General features: G+C 47.9%; 1 protein-coding gene and 1 long non-coding RNA gene across 4 annotated transcripts in view; both read left to right on the forward strand.

Annotated features, from left to right (window-relative positions):
• The window catches only part of NCEH1 (neutral cholesterol ester hydrolase 1), a 29,340-nt gene extending 11,067 nt beyond the window's left edge, over positions 1-18,273 (forward strand). The window contains exons 1-5 of one of the 3 annotated variants that reach the window (XM_077348396.1): positions 4,217-4,306; positions 7,186-7,414; positions 9,322-9,391; positions 15,216-15,387; positions 16,803-18,273. In XM_077348396.1, the coding sequence (XP_077204511.1) occupies positions 7,228-7,414; positions 9,322-9,391; positions 15,216-15,387; positions 16,803-17,420 (1,047 nt within the window). In that variant the 5' untranslated portion in view covers positions 4,217-4,306; positions 7,186-7,227 and the 3' untranslated portion in view covers positions 17,421-18,273. Of the gene's footprint in view, positions 1-4,216; positions 4,307-7,020; positions 7,040-7,185; positions 7,415-9,321; positions 9,392-15,215; positions 15,388-16,802 lie in introns of those variants that run through there. The other 2 variants (XM_077348397.1, XM_077348395.1) reach the window with 2 other exon arrangements.
• An 81-nt stretch (positions 18,274-18,354) lies between these two features.
• LOC143842976 (uncharacterized) lies at positions 18,355-22,024 on the forward strand. The gene is made up of 2 exons (XR_013233416.1): positions 18,355-18,562; positions 18,684-22,024. It is a non-coding gene; the product is annotated as an uncharacterized LOC143842976 (long non-coding RNA).
• The last annotated feature ends 2,617 nt before the right edge of the window (positions 22,025-24,641 follow it).

Here is a 24,641-nt window from a genome sequence, read left to right on the forward strand (position 1 = left end):
TTGGCTACATCCTCCACCCCTATTTTGTGGTCCTTGATAATTAAACGGGAGGCTTAGTAAATCCACAGTGGATCCCTGTAAAACAGCTTGCGGTAGCATTCAGCTCTATAAATTAGGGATAGTCAACCTGTGGACTTTCAGATGTTTGTGGACTACAATTCCCATGAGCCCCTGCCAGCAAATGCTGGCAGGGGCTCATGGGAATTGTAGTCCACTGACATCTGGAGGACCACAGGTTGACTACTCCTGCTATAAATCATACCCTATACAGCCCTGTTCTTGATGGCCTTCTGATTTATGGCACTCCTTGATCCCTGCGCTGTGATGAACTGTTTTCTCAGTTAATAGAGAACCACTTGTCCCTTGTTGCACACCAGATTTTGGAAAGTACACATTGAAGGCCTTTCCTGTCCTTTGCATTGCATTATTATTGTTTTGAAATTGCAACACTAAAGACAATAAAGTGTGAACTGATACTGTTGAAATATTCCATTTAAGTGCCTGTCCTGGTCATGAGAAATGAACCTCTCACTGTTTGGTCAGATTATGTTTCCTCTACTTATTTTTATACACAGGGGGGGGACATTGGACACAGCTGTTCTATTACTGATCTGCAGTAAAGGAAGAAGAATACGACTGCTAGAGGGTTTGCATATCCTTAAGCCTTACATAAAAGTCCCAGGGTCCTTATAGCCAAGGTGGCCTCAGACCTTTTGTTTAAATGGAGGCTTAATGTGTGAAAATGGGGATAAATAAAGTCACCTGGTCTGATGGAGATGTAAAGGGTCAGGATTCTCCCCCCCCCCCAGGGAATTAGAAAACCTTATCCTTGAGTTGAAAATAAAACCCACAATTATGTTGTCTGATTCAAGTTGAGACCAGGCATAACCAACAGCGAATAAAGGGCCCCTGCTTCCCCCCTCCCTCTCAGAACTCCACCAGAGTGCTCTGGACCTGTTTGTACTGTCGGATTGCTTACACTGTTTATTGTTACCACTACCTGTGATTAATATTATTGTATGGTTATTCATGTGTTATCGATTGTTTTATGTATCGTTCATATGTTCCATGTAAACCGCCCTGAGCCTCCGGGGAGGGTGATATATAAATTGAAATAAATAAATATAAAATAGTAAGTGGATTGTGGGTAACTGAAGAAGAGTTGGTTCTTCTATGCCACTTTTCTCTACCCGAAGGAGTCTCAAAGCGGCTTACAGTCGCCTTCCCTTTCCTCTCCCCACAACAGACACCCTGTGAGGTAGGGGAGGCTGAGAGAAAGCTCTGACAGGACTGCTTGGTCAGCACAGCTTTATCAGTGCTGTGTTGAGCCCAAGGTCACCCAGCTGTCTAAAACACTAAGATTTGGCAGCTCCTGTACCAAGTAGTTCCCCTTTCTGTGTTGAAAATCTTGCTAATGATTAATATTGTTCTGAAGCTGAATTCCCAGCTCTTCTGCCTGTGGATGGCACCAGCTGGCTTTATGTTCCATTTAAACGAGGCTATTGAACTTCCACCTATTTCTTAGTGGATTTACAGATTGCGACTGTGTTTTCTCAATCAATTCTCCCTTAGAGGGTTGAGTTGCGCTTGGAAGCACCACCCCCTTTCTGCCTTGTGAGATTGCGCAAAGTGCTTTTCACCTTTATTCCCCAAACCGAGCTATTTTCTGTCCTGTCAGGCAGAAATCTGTCCTGTCAGACCTTCAAATATTAATTGGTAGGTAGGTTAATAAAAGCTGTGGTTGCAGGAACCCCTTTCCTTTTTATGGAGGAGCCAGTGAGGTATAGTGGTTGGTATCTAAAAGACTCTGGTAGGAATCTCCACTCTGCCACAAAACCTTGCATGGTCATTTTGGGCCAGTCACTCTCAACCAAATCTGCCTCACAAGATTGTGAGGGGAAGGAGCAACTGTTTTTTTGTTTTGTTTTTTGGACCTTGCTCTTGACTACCCAAAAGAGTTTTCAAAGTGGCTCACAATCACCTTCCTTTCCTCTCCCCGCAACAGATGCCCTGTGACGTAGGCGTGGCTGAGAGAGCTCTTAAAGAACTGTGACTGGCCCAAGGTCCCCTATCAGGCCTCATGTAGAGGAGTGGGGAATCAAAGCCAGCTCTCCAGACTAGAGGCCACCTCTCCCCACAACAGACACTGGGTGAGGTAGATGGACTTGAGAAAGCTCTGAAAGAGCTGTGACTGGCCCAAGGTCGCCCAGCAGGCTTCATGTGGAGGAGGAGTGGGGAATCAAATGCTGTAATCCATCTGAGGTCTCCGTTACAGAAGAGAGCGAGGAATAAAAATGATAAATTGAAGTGAGTGGGAGCTTGGTTCCACAGAGTTCTAAGGAGGCTTGTGGAGGCAAACTTGGCAGTGGGTTAGGCTCCCTGGGACTTCCCCACGTGCTGACCTTGAAGCTCTCCCAGTCAGTGTTTTGCTCCTCAGAGCCTATTCAGCAGAGCAAAATGTTATCGTGAGTCAATGTGGGCTCTGACAGTTATTTGGTGAGCGGCACCATCTGTCTAGCGAGTGGAAGGTCTTGCAAAATCATTTTATTCTTCTGGAGGCATCCCTTATTTCCAGGCACTTGTCTGACAAGAGTGTGGCTCATCTCAACAGGTGTCAGGATGGCGAGAACCCCGAGGGTGTTGATGTTTTGCAGGAGGGATAACAAACCTGCCAGATGCCTTTATCTACCTTCCGATTTTGACATGTGTACTTTTGACACCCAAAGCAAGCCAAAAAAAACAGGCTCCCAGAAATCTTGGGTGGCCTTGGTAACCTGCTAAAAGGTATTTCCTCACCTGTGTCAGAAGAAGTGAGCGGTGACTCAGGAGCAATCATAACACGGCCACAAAGTTCAAGAGTCTTTAAGGTGAACTCTTGCTAGTTCGTTCATTCATATTTTTTCTCTCTCTCTCTCCAATTTAATCTTTAAAGGTAAAGGTAAAGGTATCCCCTGTGCAAGCACCGAGTCATGTCTGACCCGTGGGGTGACGCCCTCTAGCGTTTTCATGGCAGACTCAATACGGGGTGGTTTGCCAGTGCCTTCCCCAGTCATGACCGTTTACCCCCCAGCAAGCTGGGTACTCATTTTACCGGAAGGATGGAAGGCTGAGTCAACCTTGAGCCGGCTGCTGGGATCGAACTCCCAGCCTCACGGGCAAAGCTTTCAGATGGCTGCCTTACCACTCTGCGCCACAAGAGGCTCTAATTTAATCTTTAGAGAATGAATAAAAATACAGTTTATAATAAAACGTGTGTTATACGTTCTCCATTTTCAGCTGTTCTTATCACTTAATGACAATTATTTAAATTCTGATAAAAAACTTAAAGCATTCTTCCTTTCCTCATACATAATCTCTCCAGATTTTAAGAGAGCCAGCTTGGTGTAGTGGTTCAGAGTGCTGATTTATAATCCGGTGAGCTGGGCTTGGTTCCCTACTCCTCACCTACCTCACAGGGTTACTGTTGTGGAGAGAAGAAGGCAATTGTAAGCTGCTTTGCGACTCCTGGTAGAGAAAAGCAGAGTATAAGAACCAACTCTTCCTCTTCTAAAAAAAAAAGGAAGAAAAATACTTCGTGACAAGTAAAATTCTGATATGAACTTGATTTAAAGTAGTCTGCCTTTTCTCTTAGTTGCATTTCCAAATAAAAAAAAATATTTTAACTCTTCCTTTTTTCTGCTGCTATGGGTAGACTACCATGGCTACCCCCTGCTGATCTGTTGACAAGCCCCGTCTCTTGAAGGAGAGAACAAGGTTTGAGCCCAGTGGCATCTTTAAGACCAACAAAGTTTCATTCAAGACAGGAGCTTTCATGTGCAAGCACCCTTCTTCAGATATCATGAGACAAAAATTCCTCAACCATACCTATAGGTAGAGAGGATGGAGGTGGGGGTTAATTGCCAGGAAGGTTCTGCTAGAGATCAGATGCCTAATTAACTGGGCAATTATAGCTGAGAAAACTGGGGCTGTTATCAGAATGGTGCCAATGGCCCTCAGTCAGCAGACAGTAACTTGAGTTCAGTGGTAGCCCCAATCTGTAGGCAAGCTTGTAGGTTTAATGTAACTAGGGCTGAGTTGACATGACCATTAAAGGGTTGCTGTTTAAAAAAAAAAAAGTTGTGTGTGTCTGCTGAGTCACCCTGTCTGATCCCTTGCAAAATCACTGCTAAAGGTTCTCTTCTCTGCCCTATTTTCCAACCCCCTTCCCTTGAGTTCACAAACTGCATTTCTCACGGAGGAGCGTTCTTTCCCAACTGCTGGGTGTCAAGCTCTGGCCTTGGGGCCAGCCATTCAATTGGCCTTTTAGGTAAGATTTTTAACACTGGGCCCTGCTATTTAAGTTAGCTGAAGTTCCACTGATCTGCAGACAGAAAGGGTTATTTTTTGGGGGTGGTGGTGGTGGAAGGGAGGATAGAAATAAGATGAAATAAATTTAAAGCAGCCCCAGCGTGATGCCTGATTCTGCCAGATCTTGTAAGTTAAGCAGGGTCAACCCCGGGTTAGAATTTGCATGGGAGACTGCCAAGCAAGTCCAGGTTAACATTTCTTCGTCTCTCTTCTGTAGCTGAATTTAAATACTAGTCCATTCTGGCTGTCCCGGGGCCCGATCTTGTCCAATTAGCCCTGGTTAGCACTTGAAATGGAGACCACCAAGAATGTTCAGGGTCAAGTAGGAAGAGGCAGGCAATGGCAAACATCTCTTGCCTTAAAAAACTTACACGAGTCACTGCAACTTGACAGCACATTCCTCTCCCACCATCACTATTCGGGTTAGATGCAGATGCACATGAATGCAAGCACCTGGGGAATGGGGAACTGATGTTTGCTTTCAGCCTAAGAATCCTTAGTTGAACTCTGTGCAAGAAGAAAGGGGAACAGAAGAGCACCAGAAGCAAGCCGTGTTTTCAAAGCGGTGGTAAGCTAGCTTAGCCACCCGTCTGAATCCAGCCACTTTGACTAACAGTTAATGGTGGGTCACAAGATCGTGTGCTCCTTCCCAAGAATGAATGCCTCCTTCTCCTTTCCCCCTCCTTGCTCCTTCAGCCAAAGTTATTTCTTTAGCATCTACCCTAAGCAGAGTTGCAAGCTGGTGAAGAGCTGTAGTGAAGCAAGAATCCTGGTCTTTGTAGCGCATGTTGTCTGAGGTCAGCAGGGGAAAGATCTGGCCAGAGAGGGGAAGGAACATGCCGTCCCAGTGCCCACTTCCGATCTCTCAAGAGGCCCTATGCTGTATCTGTGCCATCTGCTGTAAAATTTCCAGAAGACATTCAGAAAGGGCTGCGTGTCCTTTGCAAGAGAGCCCAATAAGGTATTTTGGACCCAGCCTCTGTGCCCTGGTGTTGGCTACAGTGAGACGGGATGCTCCATCGGTCTGATCCAGCAGGGCTCTGATGTTCGTATGATTCTGAAATGCTGATTCTGTGAACTTAGGCAGATTGTGAGTGAGTGGGCAGGAAGGGACCGTGTTGGTGCTTGGCTCTTGTGGCCCTTCCTTGCATGCTCAGAGAAATGCTGATTGTTACTGTGGGGTTGGGAGGCGGATTTCTTCCAGGCCAGACTTAACAGGGATTCTGGCTTTCAGGGTGTGTGTGTGTGGGGGATCTGGCATGGAATTGGGGTCACTGTGGGTGGGCAGGTAGTTGCGAATTTCCTGCATTCTGCAGGGGGTCAGACTTGATGGCCCTGGAGGTCCCTTGCAACTCCGTGACCCTATGAATGAACAATGAAATAGGATCTGGGTGGCAGAACCAAGTTGAAGTCTAAAAAAAACTAGAAGTGAAGCAAAGCTTTAGTGTTGACATGGCACATTAGGGGATGAAAACTTAACACTAGAATCCAACCAGCAGCAAACTGGAAACTGTACAGACCACAGTCCCCAATAATTTATCCAAGTGACTTCTCTTGACCATTAGAGGAATGCCCTGAATTGCATATTCAAATTACAGATGTAATGTTTGCATGAGGTCTTCCCCTCCTTTCTTTCAAATTCTTTTGTAAATGTAAATTTTTATTTATATCCTGTCCTTCCCTAAAGGTTGGGGACAGGTAACTACGCCAATATATTATTATCATTATTGTTACTTAGATATAACTAAGTAGACATTATGTACTTAGCTATAACAATAGAAATAATACAATAACTATAAAATAAACAGTATTTAATATTAAAATCCTAAAATATAGTTTACATTCATTTTTAAATTGAAGAAGAAGAAGAAGAGTTGGTTCTTATATGCTGCTTTTCCCTACCCGAAGGAGGCTCAAAGCGGCTTACAGTCACCTCACCATTCCTCTCCCCACAACAGACACCCTGTGGGGTGGGTGAGGCTGAGAGAGCGCTGATATTCCTGCTCAGTCAGGACAGCCTTCTCAGTGCCATGGCGATCCCAAGGTCACCCAGCTGGTTGCATGTGGGGAAGCGCAGAATCGAATCCGGCATGCCAGATTAGAAGTCCGCACTCCTAACCACTACACCAAACTGGCTCTACACCAAACTGAATTCATTCTGAAATGCTATCTCTTTTTCTATCACGAGAGAGGTCATGTAAGCCTGTTTGATGGTCAATCAGAGTAATATGCCCAAAACTTCAGTAATATGACTGATATTTTGGGCAGAGAGGCTGGAAAATTGGTTTTATTTCCTGCCTTAACTGTAGGTCTATAAATGGATAGTTCCCTTTATGGACCTTTGATACTAATAGACCCAAATTATATGACTTAAAATATAAAATATAAGGTATATAAAATACAAGAATTAGGTAGTGGGTTGAAGACTTTTGTTTGTATCCCTGAAAAAAAAACCAATTAAGACATAAGCTTACTGAGGAATTACTGAGAAAGTAAAATACCAAAACGAGGTTTTATACCTAGGAACTCGTTCTAAATAAAGCTTTTTGCCATCGCCAGCTTGGAAATTTATTTCTGTTTATTCATCTTCGGCTGACGGGTCATCTCTCCTTAACTGTAGGTCTGGCAGAGCAGCTCTGTTTTAAGGCCCTGAAGAACCATCCCAGGTCCCACAGAGCCTTGATCTCACCAGGTAGAAAGTTCAACCTGACTCGGGCCAGAGCCAAAAAGGTCCTGGCTCTGGTCAAGGCCAGTTTAACCTCTTTGGGGCCCAGGATCTTGGCTTGCTGCTTCTTAATCTCTTCTGGGCTTAATCTCCCCTCATTTTTTTCCTTCTAGTGCAACCTGGCTCATTACCTGGGCCTGGGGCATCACTTGAGGATGCTGAATTTCATCATTGGCACCTTTGACAAGCTGAATCCCCAGCATGCGGAACAGGTGAAGATCACGGATACTCAGTTTGACAGCGTGGAGGTCCGGGTGTACGAACCTCCTGCGAAGGCAGAGAAGGCTCTCAGGCGCAGCGTGGTCTACATCCATGGAGGAGGCTGGGCCTTATCCAGTGCAAGTATGCGTTTGCCGTTTACTCTTTTTGGGGAGGGGGAGGGGCGAATCCCTTTAGTTTTGCCCCTATTTTGCGGGATCTGCCCAGGACCGCCAGCTCTTGGTTGGGAAATATTTGGAGATTTACGGAGCGGAGCCTGGGGAGCAGAAAGGACTTCAGCGGGGTACAGGGCCTTAGCAGAGGTGTCAAACTCATTTGTGACAAGCTCCGGGTCTGGTATAAACGTGGCTTCGTCAGGCCGGGCAAAGCCACAGAATACCAGGTAACAGAGCAACTTTGTAGAGTTTCCATTAAACTGTATAAAGCAGGGGTAGTCAACCTGTGGTCCTCCAGATGTTCATGGACCACGATTCCCATGAGCCCCTGCCAGCGTTTGCTGGCAGGGGCTCATGGGAATCGTAGTCCATGAACATCTGGAGGACCACAGGTTGACTACCCCTGGTATAAAGGTCAGCAGCGGGGAAGCTATGAGTCATTGTGTCCTCACTACAACACACCATGGGCTGGGAGGTGGGTGAGGCCGAGGAAAGACCCACATGTGCTAGCAGGCCAGTGGTGGGCAGATGCTCCTGTGCAGCTTGTTGTGGGGGGGGGAGGCAAACTCCTTCAGCCACTAATGCTGTGAGCCCAGGCTCTGGGGTGAAAACACTTAAGTGGCCGGGTATTGTACATCCCTCTCTCTTCCCTGCCCACTAGCAGAAGGGCAGTGATCCAGGTGGACACAGTAGGACCCAGGCCAAGCAAAGCCTGGCAGTTCTGGAGATGCCTATGTGGGAGCTGCTGCTTCTGGCAAAAGCTGCCAGGAAACCTATGGCGAGGTGATGCTGGGGTGCAAGCAAGCTGTGCCACCCCCTGGAATTATAAAAGAGTTGGAGGGGATCTCCAGAGTCATCTAGTCCAACCCTCCCCCCCCCCGCATAATGCAGGAACTCACAACTACCTGCCCACCCATAATGACCTCAATTTCATGCCCCGCTGATCCCCCTCCCCCACCCATAATCTCTAGAATCCAACCTGGCCTGGAGGAAAATCACCTACCATCCCACAGGGGTGATCAGCAATTCCCTGGGTACCCCTGAAGGCTGCTGGATCGGCGAGACATGGGGGAGGGGAGCCACCCATGTGGCAGAGGCCCCAGGGCATCTGGGCCAGTATAACTGGAACCGGCACCCCTCCAAGAGGCAGGGGTTGCCTATGGCTGAAGGAACTGGGCAGTCCATGGGGGAGGGAGGCCCATCCACTGAGCTGGGTTCTCGGGGGTAGGATGAGGCCCCTGGGGTGCGGAAGAAGCTGCTGAAGATCTCCTATACTCATGGGCTGAACCACAGCTGCTGAATGGTGGTCTGTGTGTGTGCATTTGGTGGCAGCCCGGACTGCCCATCAGAGGATCCTCCGCACTCCATCCACCCCCACACGCACACACTGATCCCCCCGGCCATTGGAGGCGGCACCCCCAGAGCTGCAGGCCAAGTGGAGAGGCGTTTGAAATTGCCTTAGGGCCCTGTGCCAGCAAGAATGTAGCTGTGGCAACTCCCAGCCTATCGGTGATGCTGCCACTGAAGCTTGACTACTGCAGACAAGGTTGTTCTGCCCCGCAGAAGCCACAGTCATTGTCCATCTGCCCATGCAGCCAGTTGGGTGATCTGGCACCAGTCACAGTTCACTTGTAGCTCTCTCAGGCACCCCTACCTCACAGGGTGTCTGTTGTGGGGAGAGGAAAGGGAAGGTGACTGTAAGCCACTTTGAGACTTCCTTGTGTAGTGAAAAGTGGGATATAAAAACTAATTCTTCTTGTTGTCCTTGTGTTTTTGTGGCCTGAGCCTTCCCACCGCCTCTGACTGTGCGCATCGTGCGTCTTCAAAACATGCCGGCCTCTTTCTCACTGCACGCGGGTCTTCTTCTAATTCTAGGAGGAAGCTTCTATAACAACCTCTGCTCGATCATGGCTGAGTCCCTGGATGCTGTGGTAGTCTCCATCGAGTGAGTAGATTGTGGCAATAAGGACAAGAAAGTAAGCGATGTGTCGGTTTGGATTTTGACTTCCTTGTCAAACAGCTTTGCCATTAGGACATGTCCGTAAATATGAATGACGTATCATAGTGGAATAGTTATGCCTGGGTTCATGTTCGCATTTCCTTTAAGAGGGAAAAAAGGAATTGCCCCATAATGAGGCAGCGGTGGTAGCGTTCCCATAAATTAGAGCCACAGGAGAGAAGAGAGACAATGTCATGGAGTGGTTAAGAGTATCTTGAAGACCCAGTGGTGACAGAAGTTGTGTGACCTTTGGCAAATCATACTCTCTCAGCCTAACCTACCTTGCAGGGATGTTGTGAAAGCAGATTGTCTCCTCACTTGACTGGCCGGAATTCTCATACTCTCTCAGCCTAACCTACCTCGCAGGGATGTTGTGAAAGCAGATTGTCTCCTCACTTGACTGGCCGGAATTCTCATACTCTCTCAGCCTAACCTACCTCGCAGGGATGTTGTGAAAGCAGATTGTCTCCTCACTTGACTGGCCGGAATTCTTGTCAGTCCGGGTGAGGGGCCAATCGGAAGGTGCTGTGCTCCTTCCGATTGGCCTGTTAGCGTATCCTGGACTCGGCCCACTCCCTTTAGCAAATTATTTATACCGCTCCCTGAGCGGTTTACAGATCATGAACAATGGATCTTCGCACCATTAGTCAGTTTCGGTTTAATTTCTGTGAAAGAACACTAGCATCATTTTATAGTTGGGGGTCACCACAACATGAGGAACTGTATTAAAGGGTTGTGGCATTAGGAAGGTTGAGAACCACTGTCCTACCTGATTTTTTTTCCCAACTGAAGATGCTGGCGATTGAACCAGAGCCAAGTGTTTGCCAAGTGGACCTCTACCACTGAGACAGGACTTTCCTTCCTTGCCCAACCATGCATTTTGAGTGTCCAGCTGAGATCAGTTAGATGGAATTGCCATGCTAATATTATGAAAGCAACGTAATTAAGGAGGAGGAGTGGAAGTAAAGAGAGGCTCGGAGGTGACCTCCTCCTATCCCGTATAAATGCCCTCTTCTACAACGCCCCAGCCACTCGGTTGATTATTTGCCTTCTCATCGTATTCATCCATCTGTCGTCTTCTCCATTTTAGTTCTGCATCGTTCCCACTGGGACCAATTGACAAAAACCACGGCCTGTAATGAGGCATGATCCACCCCTTGTAGGAATCCCACAAGGGAAAGCGGTTGCTGGATTCGGTCCCTTTGAGGTCCCTTTGCGCTCCTTTTGTTTCTGTCATTATCTGCCCAAGCTCAGCAACGTGTTACTGTTTTTGAGCAGTGATGTTTTTGAACAGAGAGCTGCCAGAAACAATTGAAAAGTGGTGTTATTTGGAGCGAGAGAACTAAAGATCTGCAGTTTTCTGCATCCTGCTCTTTACTCCCCGAAGGAGTCTCAAAGCCGCTTACAACCGCCTTCCCTTCTTCTCCCCACAACCGACGCCCTGTGAGGTAGGTGAGGCTGAGAGCTCTGACAGAACTTCCCTGCGAGAACAGTTCTAACGGGATTGTGCCTAGCCCAAGGTCATGCAGCTGGCTGCATATGGGGGAGCGGGGAATCAAACCCAGCTTGCCAATTGAGAGGCCACCAGTCTTAACCAGGACAGCACACTGTGGCTCATCAGAGCAACTGGTGATAGCAAATCTTCCTATGCGTTGGCATCACTCAAGTGGCAGTTAAGCCTCAGCTATCTCTTCCTTGGATCCATCCTTTTGACTGTAAACTTAAGAACAAAGCACACTGTTGCCACATTCAAGCATTCCTTCACCTCTCCCCTCCTCCCTGAGCAAACGCAGCTGCCAGTTCTGCCGATGTGGCTTTGCAGGAGAAGTCATGACCTCTGTCCTGTCGGTCTCTCCAGTTCTCATGCATCCGCCATGTGCCGTCTTTCTGTGGCATTTGCATTTATTGTGTTGCCAGAAATAGGGATTCTGCTTGGGTTGCGACTCTTAACCACTGCGCCACCCTTGTTGCTCCGTGGCGACCTTTTCTAAGAAGGTAGCTTCAGGAAACCCCTTGATGACGCACAGCTATGCTTCCGGGTGACGGCGCATGGGGAGAGAAGAAGCTGTCTCCATGGGCAATGGCAGGAGGGCAGCCCTTCATAAACTAGCTGCTCTCCAGGGCTTAGGTTATTAATTCTCAGAGCAGAGGAGAACCACGAGTGCATTGTGGGAAAAAAATAAAATAAAAGTCCTTGGAGTCCTGATACCCACAGAAAAAGATCTGTTATTTTGTACCCCGCTTTTTACTACCCAAAGGAGTCTCAAAGCTGGCCTTCCCTTCCTCTCTTCACAACAGGCACCCTGAGAGGTAGGTGAGGCTGAGAGAGCTCTGAGAGAACTGTGACTGGCCCAAGGTCCCCCAGCCGGCTAGAAGTGGAAGATGAGAGAATCAAGAAGACAAAGAGTTGGTTTTTATACCCCACTTTTCACTCCCCAAAGGAGTCTCAAAGCGGCTTACAGCATCCTTCCCTTCCGGACAAGACCAAGCCTTGTTAATCTGCCGGAGCACACTGCAGCAGGAGAAACAGCAGGCACCATGGACGACTAGGAAAATTTATTCCAGCATAAGCTTGTGAGTCAGCGCTCTCTTTGGCAGACGTCATTTGGCTGATGTAGGAATGTCGCCCAGGCTGCATGGCTAAGAAGTATCCTTCTGACTGCCTTTTTGGCATCCACAGCAAATTCTTAAGGGAGCCACAATCCAAGGTGATCCCTTTGTCTTCAGGCACTCGCTAGAGAGGGCGGCCCTGAGCCTAGATTAGAACCTTTCCAGCTTGGTCAGGTGAAATGCAGCTGATGCCATCTAGTGGCTCGACATCTGAAGGACAGGCTATTCAAGGTCACCCACTTTGTGGACTGAACTGTTTCCGTTAAAGCAGCGGTCCCCAACCCCCAGGCCGGGGACCGGTACCAGTCCATGGATCAGTCAGTACCGGGCTGTATCTGAGGAAGTGTGCATGCACACGAAAGTTCCTACCTTGAATAAAACGTTGCTGGTCTTAAAAGTGCCCCTGGGCTCTAAATTAGTTCTGTAGGAGAGCAAATCTGGATTCCAGGGGCACCTTTGGGACCAATGAAGCTTTATTCAAGATATGAGCTTTGGTGTGCAGGCACACTTCCTCAGATACAATGAAACAAAATTTCCTTCCTTCCTAGCAATTTAACACCCCCACACACCCCTCGCTGCCTCCCTCCCTCTACTTATATATATAGTTGGGGATATTTTGTTTTATTCTCTCACCCGGAAGCTTATATCTTGCATGAAACTTTGGTGGGCTTAAAGGTGCCACTGGACTCAAACTTCGATATGCAGGAGTAGATTTCAGTAGGTGCCAGAAGCAACAACCTGCTCTTGGCACATTCTCTTCCCAGCCTGTCTAATCTGTTAGGAGACTGCAAAAGGGGGAGGGTTGGTTGGCTGCCTAATTCTTCCTCCTCCCCCCTCCAGCTGTATCAAGTATCTCTCATTCCACTTTTGCGTTGCTTTTCTCTGGACCCCACTCTTTTGTAAGAGCTTTGCTGGATCAAACATAGTCCTGTATCCTGTTTCACACATTGGCCAACCAAAGACTCCTGGACAGCCGGCCAGCAGGGTGCAGAACCCCAGATTGCCCCTTGTTCTTGGTCCCCCCTCAGCAACTGGCCTGGAGAACTGAAAATCTCTGAACATAGAGGTTCCATTTCGGTCATCTTGGCTAACTGGCAGACCCGCCCTCTATGAAGTGATCTAAATTCTTTTTCAAAAGGTAGGAGGCATTGCCGTAAATTCCATTGCTACAAACCAAGGGTGTGAGTTCGACAAATTGTGGTTAAGAGTGGTAGCTTCTAATCTGGTGAGGCAGGTTGAATTCCCCCCCCCCCTCTTCCACATGCAGCCAGCTGGGTGACCTTGGGCTCGTCACAGCCTTAATAGGGCAGTTCTCACAGAGCAATAACATCAGAGCTCTCTCAGCCTCACCTGCCTCACAGGGTGTCTGTTGTGGGGGGAAGAAATTATAAGCCACTTTGAGACTCCTTTGGGCAGTAAAAAGCAGGGTATAAAAAACAACTCTACTTCATTTTGTCTCTTTGGGAATCCCAGCATTGTAGCTGACCCTGATTTCTAATATTACAAAGAGGTGTGGGAAAAGATTATTCTATCCACTTCATACCATGCAGGCTTTTATCCTGTCTCAGCCAGCTTGCTGTAATAATTAAGAGCAGTAGCCCCTAATATGGAAAGCCAAGTTTGATTCCCTACTCCACCTCCACAAGCAGCCAGATGAGTGACCTTGAGCCAGATACAGTTCCCTCAGAGCTCTCTCAGCCCCACCTGTCTAATAAGAGAGGAAGGGAAGGGTGTTTGTAAGTCGCTTTGAGACTCCTTGGGGAAGTGAAAAGCGGGTATGAAAACCAACTGTTCTTAGTTCTTTTCTCTCTCTCCTGAACTGAAAATCCCCCACATAGCTTGCCTTTCTTCTATCGCCCTAGCACTCGACTCAGGAATGTTGTTTGACCTGTGAGATCAGATTTTTGCATAACTCTGTGGAATTTTCTTCCCTCTTGTTCTGATCAATCATTCCAGAACCTGCTTAAGGGATCCTGTCCTTTTCTGATAAAACATTGCAAGAGGGAAAGGCTCAGCCAGTGTTAGAAAAACATAAAAGTACAAGACAAGAAGGACACTTCAGGGCAAACCAAGTCCCAGTAGCTGTCCTCAAGGAGGAATCCACAAGACTGGAAATAACACAAGCAGCGAGAGTTCACCTTGAGTCATATTGCCAGAAAAGCAGCTTTTAAAATGCCTTAAATAAATCTCCGTAAAGTGCAGGGAGGTTGCATTGAGTAATTCTATCCCTTCCCTTCCTTAAACATTGTTGAGAAGTCCTTCTCTCTGTGAAGTTAAAGCAACTTTCAGATGTTCCACTTCTGTGAAACTCTTTCCCCATCTCCTGCCTGCCACAAAGCCCCCGCATTTGGCAAAGGATTGTGGGCCACAGCAGAGGCCCGATTTAGACAGGAAGGACAGTGGCACAAAAACAAGGCTGAAGGAAGGTGGGGGTGCAGAAAAGATCACTAAAAAAATCAACAGTGGGTGAATGATCATGGAGGCTTGTGTTTAAGAAAAGTTTCCCTCCCTTTAAAAACTTCCTCACAAGCAGAAAACTAGCAGTGCAGGAAGGAGGTAAGCATTTCTTTCCTGCTCTGCTAGCTTTCTGTTAGCGTTGAGCTGTTTACTACTCTCTCAACCAAAATAACTTCAAAGCTGAACGTCTCCAGGATTCCTAAGAGGGGCATTCCATTCTACTACTTTCTGTCAACCCGACCATGGTCCACGTACACAGAGTTCCAGATCTTAATCATCTGTCGATCCATTATAATAGCAGAAGATCTCCAGGTGCCTCCTGGAGGGTGGCAACTCTTATAGAGTTCTGCCTCCTTGCAAACCAAGAATTGCCATCAAGAATGTGCCCAGTACTCTAGGCAGCACACGACAAAGGAATTCTTATACTAGGGGTGGGAGCACCTGGTCGCTCATGTCAACCATCCCATTGAAAATCTCTCGACCCATTTCGGAGAGACCCTACGAGCCTTGGGGAACACGGATCCCTAATTATTGAGTTAAGGACCGCGGGTAAAGGATTTCCTTGAAGCCCAGCCCCACACGGCTGTTGTGCAAAGGCCCGACGAAGATCAAGACCCTCCTTTCCCGTGTCGTACTTGCGGTTTGAGGGTGGAATCGAGGCCTCTGCCTTGCTCCGTAATACAGCTGGCTCTTCTCCTTGCAGGTACCGCCTCGTGCCCGATTTCCATTTCCCGGCGCAGTTCGATGACGCTCTCCGTGCCACAAGACACTTCATGCATCCCGAGGTCCTGGCTCAGTATCGGGTCGACCCCAGCAGAGTCGCGATTTCTGGCGACAGTGCTGGAGGGAACCTTGCCGCAGCTGTGTGCCAAGAGGTGACCGCTCTTTTCCTGCTTACGGACAGGATGCGTGGGTGTCCATCTGTCCCAAACGGTGCAGTTGTTCTGACCTTGACACAGCGGATCCCGGGGCCTTCTGGCTGGGGCCCTCGGGGGATCTGTTGGATCCCGCCACCTGGGTTGTGAGCTTCTCTAGGGATGCCATTTCGGGGCTGCGTTTTGGAATGGCCGGACGCTAGCGCTCACGCATGGAGACCGAGAGCACCGCCTAGTTTTCCGTTTGAGCAGCAGGATGTCACATGACTTCTCATCATGCTTGTAGTTCAATCCATTCTTTGTGCGATAAAATCAGAGTCCAGTAGCACCTTTAAGACCAACAAAGATGTATTCAAGGAATGAGCTTCCGAGTGCAAGCACTCATGCCTTGAATACATCTTTGTTGGTCTTAAAGGTGCAGTAGGACTCTGATTTTATTGTACTACTTCAGACCAACACGGCTACCCATTCTTTGTGGTTAGCTAGGTCTTAGATCAAAGAGCCTCTTGTCGTGCAGGGTAGTAAGGCAGCTGACATGCTGTCTGAAGCTCTGACCATGAGGCTGGGAGTTCGATCCCAGCAGCCAGCTCAAGGTTGACTCAGCCTTCCATCCTTCCAAGGTTGGTAAAATGAGCATGCTGGGGGGTAAAACGGTAATGACTGGGGAAGGAAATGGCAAACCACCCTGTATTGAGTCTGCCAAGAAAACACTAGAGGGCGTCACCCCAAGGGTCAGACATGACTCGGTGCTTGCACAGACCTTTACCTTTAGGTCTTAGCTTATCGGGATGACCGCTGACAAAACATGGAGCTTAACAATAGCAGCCGGGCTCAAGATCTTGCTCCCTTCTGATTAATTTATTTTCTGCACAATAAATGCGTATCTTGGGGCATTTCCACACCAGGTTTTTGCTCCACCTCAGCATTACACACAGTATTTGTGGACAGATCTGATGTATTTAAGAAGTGACAAGACCCAATATGGAGCAGAAATCTGGTGCAGAAAAGCCATGTGTTACTTGGGAGGACATGGGAACAGCCTTGGGAGACGATCCAGGAATTAAGCCGATCTCTGTGATATTTACCATAGAGATTAAGTGAATTCCTAGAGTGCAACCCAATGCGGTAATGTCCCTTCACCCAGAAGTGATATTGCGTCATCACATTGAACAAGGTTTCCTTTCCCTGGACTCCTTCCCTCGGACCCCCCAGCAGTTGCCAGGCTATTCTTTAAGATGCTTTGGGCTGATCCTGCGTTGAGCAGGGGGTTGGACTAGATGGCCTGTAGGACCCCTTCCAACTCTATGATTCTGTGATTCTTGGGGATTCTGTTAGGATGGGAGAGGCAATGCAGTGGAAAATAGCACCCAATGTCTGAATTGTGACCCTTCCGCTATCTTCCTTCTCTTCTCCAGATGAGCCAAGATCAGAACGAAACTGGCAGGTTTAAGCTGCAGGCTTTAATCTACCCCGTCCTTCAAGCCTTTGATTTTAACACTCCCTCCTATCGGCAGAATGAGTTCACCCCCGTCCTGCCTCGCTTTGTCATGGTCAAGTTCTGGATAGACTATTTCAACGGGAACTACGGGTTCGCCCGGTCCCTGATAGCCAACAATCACACTTCCCTGGATGTGGGACCGGCCAGTTCTTTCAGGGACCGCGTGGATTGGACTTCCCTCATCACGCCTCGTTTCAGAAAGACCTACAAGCCCGTGACCCCCACCACGGGGGAAGCGGAAATCCTGCAGGCCATCCCTTCATTGCTTGACGTTCGCGCCGCCCCGTTGCTCGTGGAGAAACAGGTTCTGCGGCTGCAGCCCAAGACTTACATCCTGACTTGCGAGATTGACATTCTGCGAGATGACGGGATCATGTACGCCAAGCGGCTGGAGGACGCCGGGGTGGAGATCACCCTGGACCACTTTGAGGACTGCTTTCACGGCTGCATGATCTTCACCATCTGGCCGACCCGCTTCTCAGCCGGGATTCGCACCAGGGACAGCTATATCCAGTGGCTTGGCGAGAATCTGTGAAGCGGTGCCTTGATTGCCAAGAACAAAACTGTCACAGGTTCCCGGCGCCACGAGCTCCTTTTAACACCATCTGCGTCCAATCTGTTTTTAAAAGGAGGTTTAAGTTGCACTCTAAGGGTGTGCCACTAACGCCTTGTCTCGAATCCCTTGCATTTGTCTGTCAGTGTGTCGTGGGGGAAGCTGCAGTAACCTTTCCGGTCCCAAACCCATTTGCAGGAAGCCGGCCTGCCGTGGTGGTTTAAGAGTGGTGGCTTCTTCTGATCTGGTGAGCTGGGCTTGATTCCCTGCTCCTCCACATGCAGCCAGCTGGGCGACCTTGGGCGAGGCACAGTCCTGATAGTGCTGCTCTCACCAGGCTGTCCTGTCAGAGCTCTCTCAGCCCCACCTCCTCACAGGATGCCTGTTGTGAGGACAGGAAGGGAAGGCAATTGTAAGCCGCTGCTTCTGGTAGAGAAAAGCGGGGTATAACAACCAGCTCTTCTCCTCCTCAAGTTGTGCTCAGGTCAAGGTTACCTGCTGAGTGCATTGGAAATAGTCAAGTCACCTCTGACTTATGGCCACCTCTCATGGGGTTTTCAAGGGGATAGAGAGCAGAGGTTGCCAACCATTGCTTTCCATAGCAATTCTGGCCGTCCTGGGTGGTCTCCCATCCATGTACGAACCACGGCAGACCCTCCTTAGCTTCTGAGCTCTGCTGAGCTCTGTGCTATTCAAGCTGTTGGGTGTGTTCAGAGTTGTGTTTATCTACTAGGCTTTGTCCGTTTCAGCTAACTTACTGTTTGCCATCCCAGATGTGTCATCACCTTGTTCTGAATGTTTAAACCAGGGGTAGTCAAACTGCGGCCCTCCAGATGTCCATGGACTACAATTCCCAGAAGCCCCTGCCAGCATTCGCTGGCAGGGGCTTCTGGGAATTGTAGTCCATGGACATCTGGAGGGCCGCAGTTTGACTACCCCTGGTTTAAACGTAGTGCCCGTCTGTTAAGCACCTCTGCCAATTGCTCAGATTTGATCAGACTGGGGGGAATTCTAGGTTTCAGCTTGCATAGCTTTGCAGTTAAACAAATGGAATTCTACTCGGCAGGAGTCCCCAGGTGTTTGCTGGTTTTCCTTCTGTGCTTTCAGGAGACTGCTGGAAAGAGGTGGGTTAGTGCAGGGGTAGTCAACCTGTGGTCCTCCAGATGTTCATGGACTACAATTCCATGAACATCTGGAGCAGGGGCTCATGAGAATTGTAGTCCATGGACATCTGGAGGACCACAGGTTGACTACCCCTGGGTTAGTGAACTTAGACTGTGCTTATGGTAAGTTGGATAATCAGCGTGATGCAGTGGTTAAAAAGTGGTGGACTCTAATTCGGAGAACTGGGTTGGATTCCATGCTCCTCCATGAGAAAACCAGCTGGGTGGCCTTGGGCCAGTCATAGTTCTCTCAGTTCTCTCAGACCCACCTGCTTTAGAGTGTCTGTTGTGCGGAGAGGAAGGGAAAGCGATTGTAAGCCACTTCAGGACTCCTTTGGGTAGTGAAAAGCGGGGTATAAAAAACAGCTCTTCTTCTACTCCACCTAATGAATGAAAGCCACAACTCTAGCCCCGTTTCACATTTTGCTCTGAACTGAAGATTATTGGGAGCCAGCTTGGTGTAGTGGCTAGGAGTGCTGGCTTCTAATCTGGCGAGCCAGGTTTGATACCCTGCTCCCCCACATGCAGCCAGCTTGGGTGACCTTGGGCTCGCCACGGCACTGATAAAGCTGCTCTGTCCAAGCAGGGGCTCGTGGTCATTGTAGTCAATGGACATCTGGAGTGCTGCAGTTTGAACGCCCCTGGTTCTGATATCAGGGCTCTCTCAGCCCTTGGGGTCGCGATGGGTCGGACACAACTTTGCACCTAACAACAACCTAACAACAACAAAAATTTACCCAGAGTTACCCATTGCACTTCCAGGTTCTCCCACCACCCTTATTCAGTTTCTTATTCATCCTCTTTTCCTCCCAATAGCCATGCCAGAATCACTAGGCTGGGGCTACTCCAACTCCAGCATTTACAAACTGCATAGCCCTCCTCTGGAAAGCATGGACAAGATCCCATGTAACTTGTCTATTGCCTTAGCCCCCTGAGAGCTGAGCGATATCAAGTTGCCAGTTTGGTGTAGTGGTTAGGAGTGCGGACTTCTAATCTAGCATGCCAGGTTCGATTCTGCGCTCCCCCACATGCAGCCAGCTGGGTGACCTTGGGCTCGCCACGGCACTGATAAAACTGTTCTGACCGGGCAGTGATATCAGGGCTCTCTCAGCCTCACCCACCGCGCAGGGTGTCTGTTGTGGGGAGAGGAATGGGAAGGCGACTGTAAGCCGCTTTGAGCCTCCTTCGGGTAGGGGAAAGCGGCATATAAGAACCAACTCTTCTTCTTCTTCTTCTCCTTCTCCTCCTCCTCCTCCGAAATTTTCAAGTTAATGGAAACCGGAATCTCCGAGGATGTAGAGACAGGGGTGGGCGAGGTGCTAATGTGCATTTAAGGTGCTCCCTAATTGCAGCTGACCTGTGAAAGGGAGGCATGCTTGATTCTTTGCACCCCTCTCCCCCCAGTATTTCTCTTGTGAATGAGGGGATTGTGGGCCTTGTGATTTCAGCCTAGCTTCAATCTAGAAAAAATGGTGTGCTTGGATGTCAGAAAGCTTGGAGAAACACTGCATGGACCTGTGATGCTTTTACATGTTGTGTCTGTCCTTGTAAACATTTTCAAAAGCCCCAAGCGAGCATGAACAGACTTCCTTTTTGCCATGTGGGCTTAAGTGGGGCCTTCCCACCCTTTCGCTCCAGATGTGAAGCAAGCCTGTTGTGAAACGGAGTTCTTAAAAAAAAGGATCAAATACCTTTGTCTCCAGTCTGATTGGACCACTTCTGTTTTCTACTTTATTTGTCTTCTTAGGATCGTAACCTGGAAATAGACTGTGGCTCGGAGCTAGAGCAGCTGCAGAAGCACCCAGGGTCACACCTTGGCATCTCCAGCTAAAAGGACTGGGTAGTAGCTATGTTTGCCAGGTCCCCCCAGGCCCCAACCGAGGATGTTGGGGAGCAGGGCTACGAGATTCAGGTTTGGAAATCGCTGGAGATTTGGGGAGGGAGCCTGGGGAGGACAGAGACCTCTGCTTTCCGGTGCCACAAAACCCACCCTCCAAAGCATCCATTTTCTCCAGGGGAACTGACCTCTGTAGTATGGAGAGGAGCTGTAATTCCAGAAGATCCCCAGGTTTCGCCTGGAGATTGGCATCTCTTATCATAGGTGACGGGAAAGACCTCTGTGTGACATGCTAGAGAGCCACTGCCACTCACAGTAGAAGGTGCTGATCTTGGTGGACAAAGGATCTGATCCAGTATGAGGCAGCCTGAATGTATCTTTGTGTGTGATAATCTGATTATATTCTAGGCCTTTGCATCCCAGTTTCGTGTTGAGGATCTGTCCGAAGATTTACCAGCCTGCCCTTTCTGATCTTGCTGTGGAGTGCCGTCTTTCTGTGGCTCCCGCCCCTTTGCGTAGATCCCGCCCCTTTGCATAGCCATTTCCAAATGGTCAGGCATCTCCATATGCAAAAGCATCCATTGATTGTCCATGGCCCCTCCTTTTCTTCCTGTCAAAAGGATTTGCATATCCCAGGGAAAGGATGAAGGATTTACTGCTGGGGGAGGGGGTTTCCTAGTTTGCCACCAAGCAACAGATATGTGCTTGAGGGTTTCCCCTCAAAAGAAACCATTGTAATTTCCTTCTGAGACTGGATGGGCAGGTGCTAGTTCCTGTTAAACTTGAGAAACTCAGCCTCCTTCCTTAAAGTCAATTTGAATGCCATCGGGGGGAAAAAAAGAAAGGTCACGTCTAGAACAGTCCCAATTGATAAGAGATTAAATCTGAAAGAAATGGCAAAACTGCTGTGAATGAACAAGGAACCAGCTTGGTTGTAGGGGTTAAGAGTCAGTGGTTAAGAGCGATGGCCTCTAATCTGGAGAAATTAGTTTGATTCCCCAGTCCTCCACATGCGGCCTGTTGCCAGCTCTCTCGGCCTCCCCTGGTGTGAGCAACAGGAGTGTGTCTTTTCTCACTATGATGCTAGAAATTCTTGTGTCCTGCAGAATTCTCCACCAGCTCTTCAAGAGAGAAGAGGAAAGGAGAGAGAAAGTGTTTCAAGACAGCGGGGAGATTGGCCCGGGGTTGCTGGAAGCTTTTTGCCTTCCTCTGGGCATAGAGAAAGAGGGGTTCACCGGGCAGGGGGTTGGACTAGATGACCTTGCGGGGACTTTCCGACTCTGTTTCTATAACAGCATGCAATTTGTAGTCTGAAAAATCTTAAAAATGGAATGTAGGGTTCATTGGGCTGAAAAACAAAGTTTGTCATAATGACGGGACAGTAATTGAGAATGTGAAAGTTGGCTTTTCCGCGGAGTTTAACATGTCACGTTTGCATGCCAATGCTTTGTTTCAGTTCTCTGCCATTCTGAACCCTGTCACACTGTTCATTGGATGCCCCATCCTGTTAGTTGTATTGACTTATCCTGGGTAATCTGTGCTATACACAATGTAAATAAACCCAATTAAAATGTGGTGTTTCTTCAGAGGGTGGGTGATTCTTTGCACGTTCTAGAAGAAGCCTTTGTGGGAATATAAAAATTAAGGTGTGCCTTCAGTTTCCACACAGAAAAAGTTACTGCCCGAATAACTTTGTTCCCCTTGATTGAAAAACAGAATTTTCACTTGTACAGTCCCAATTTGTTGTTGTTGTTGTTGCTTTGGGTAATGCTATACAAAATGCGAAATGTGGGCTTAAGCCTCATTGCGTCTACATTTGTATCACACTTTCCCAGTAGACCAGGGCACAATTCTGCCATATTCACACAACAACCCTCTGAGTTTGATTAAACAGCAAGACACAGGCTCTGAGGAGGCTTGCCAACTTCCAGGTAGTGGGTGGAGAACTATTACAGGCAGCAGAGATCCATTCATCTGGAGAAAAAGGCCACGTTGGAACGTGAACTCTACGGCAGGGGTAGTCAACCTGTGGTCCTCCATTTCATGGACTACAATTCCCATGAGCCCCTGCCAGCAAACGCTGGCAGGGGCTCATGGGAATTGTAGTCCATGAACTTATGGAGGACCACAGGTTGACTACCATTGCTCTATGGCACCATACCCCTCTGAAGCCCCTCCCCTCTGCAAACCCTGCCCTCCTCAGACTCCACCCCCAAAAATCCAGGTGTTTCCCAACTCAGATATGGGAACCAAGCTCATGGTCACCTATCAACGTAGCTCCGGGCCTCTGCTTGACACATCAGCATCTAGTTATCCAATGTCTACATTTTGTTCTTGGACCTGGTACAGATCATGACCTCCCCACTCATAGCCCTGATTCTGCAGCGTTATATCTACTGAAAGAAGATCTGTTACTGATACCAATGATCCCTCATTAAAAAGTCCAAGAGACATTGCTTGAAGAAAGAAAGATTCTGTGGTAGGGAAAGCGATGGAAATAGGGGCAGAAGTCCACCATCACCCCTCTCCAATAACCTATAGAAACAGACAATTGACGCTTCAGAAGTGAATAACATCACCTGGGAAATGACATTCTCTTATTTATATTTATTTATCTTGGTGTGTATATTCCACCCTATCTTCGAAAAGTCAGCTTCTGTTAAGAGGGCTGCACATTTTAGCAACCCTAGATGGGACCCTAAGTAAGCTACTTTGAGCAGAAAGGTAGATTTGAAACGCTCCAGTTGAATGTTAGCATATTTCTCAGTGAATTCCACAATATCCACTGAGCCTTACTTCTGAGTCGACATGCCTAGGACTGGGGTGGCTTTCCTTTGCTTCTGTAGCCAGTTAAAAGTTGTTTCACATGCAGGAACATTTGACCTGCGATCTTCCAAAAAGTTTTTTCATTATTCCACTAAACTGAGCGGATAATTGGTATCAGCCTGCCTGCTCTGTGTGGCACTGTTTTGTCTGATTCAGGGTTTAATGGTGAAAGAAGCTTATTATTCAAGCTTTGCAAGTTTGTTTCAACCATTATAATTTGCCTGAGAAAATCACCCTGGGAAGTCAGGGACGCCTGGAGATCTCTCAAGTGGAAAACAGCGGAGCATTGAAACAGAAGGCCAGGAGATGGCGCTGTTGAAAGTAACCTTGATATTTCTGCCGCTTGAAGTTTCTAAATCTCCTGACAATGCTGTCGAATGCAAGATTCAGCACAGACAGAAGGTCTTTCTTCACTTTGTTATGGATCATGCAGTGTAAAATTTACAAGACCACAACAAAGACAGCTAAGCAGCAAGAGGATTTATTTAGGATACATGTTTGCAAGCATGGAGCGAAAGCTAATTGGTGCATTCTCTGAAGTCTGCATCAGTGCAGCTCATTTTTAAGACCTTGAGACGTCATCATGAGGTATCCTGACTCTCACTCCTTCACTGTCCCTTTGACCAATCAGGTCGACGACAAAGGGCGTACAATCTGACCTATCACAGATGGCTATATATCTTATTACAATTTTCTCGCTCTTTGTTTCAAAGAATACATTCCTTTATATGGAGGGATGCTACATTCAGGAGCTATCTGCTTTTGACAAATTCAAGGTTACTTTGAAAGACAAAGAAATAACTATACACAACTATACACATACGCAGCAGCCAACAATGAACTCAAGATACATTCTGCCTGACCTAAAAATAAACCATAGACAGACTGTGGCTAAAGTGTGCTCCGCAAATCTGTATTTGTGTTCTCAATTGTGTTCCACAAATCTATATAATCTATAACTTGGCCATCAATTAATTGAGAAATCCACAATCCAGAGGGTATTGTGATGGCCGTCACTTCCAAAAGGCAGATCTTAGTGCCCCAAAGGCAGATTTCTGGAGGCAAGGTCCATTGATGGCCACTGGCCTTTGTGATGAAAGGACATCTCTCTATTCAAAGGCAGCAAAATGCTTAGCCCCTAGTGCTAGAGGTCAAGATCCGGGAAGGCCTGGGCCTCTATGCTGTTTCCCCACTCTCTGGGACCAAAGAGCCAGTGTAAGGAAGCCTATTTGTATAATAAAATAGGCCTATCGTCGTGCAATAGTCTTATTATGCGTTGTTGTATAAGAAAATAGAAAACTGAACCTCTCTGATCATCGACATGTTGAGTAATAATCCCTACGTATGCACACATGAAGCTGCATGATTCTAAATCAA

Source organism: Paroedura picta, chromosome 8 (assembly GCF_049243985.1).
Source record: "Paroedura picta isolate Pp20150507F chromosome 8, Ppicta_v3.0, whole genome shotgun sequence".
NCBI lineage: Eukaryota > Metazoa > Chordata > Lepidosauria > Squamata > Gekkonidae > Paroedura > Paroedura picta.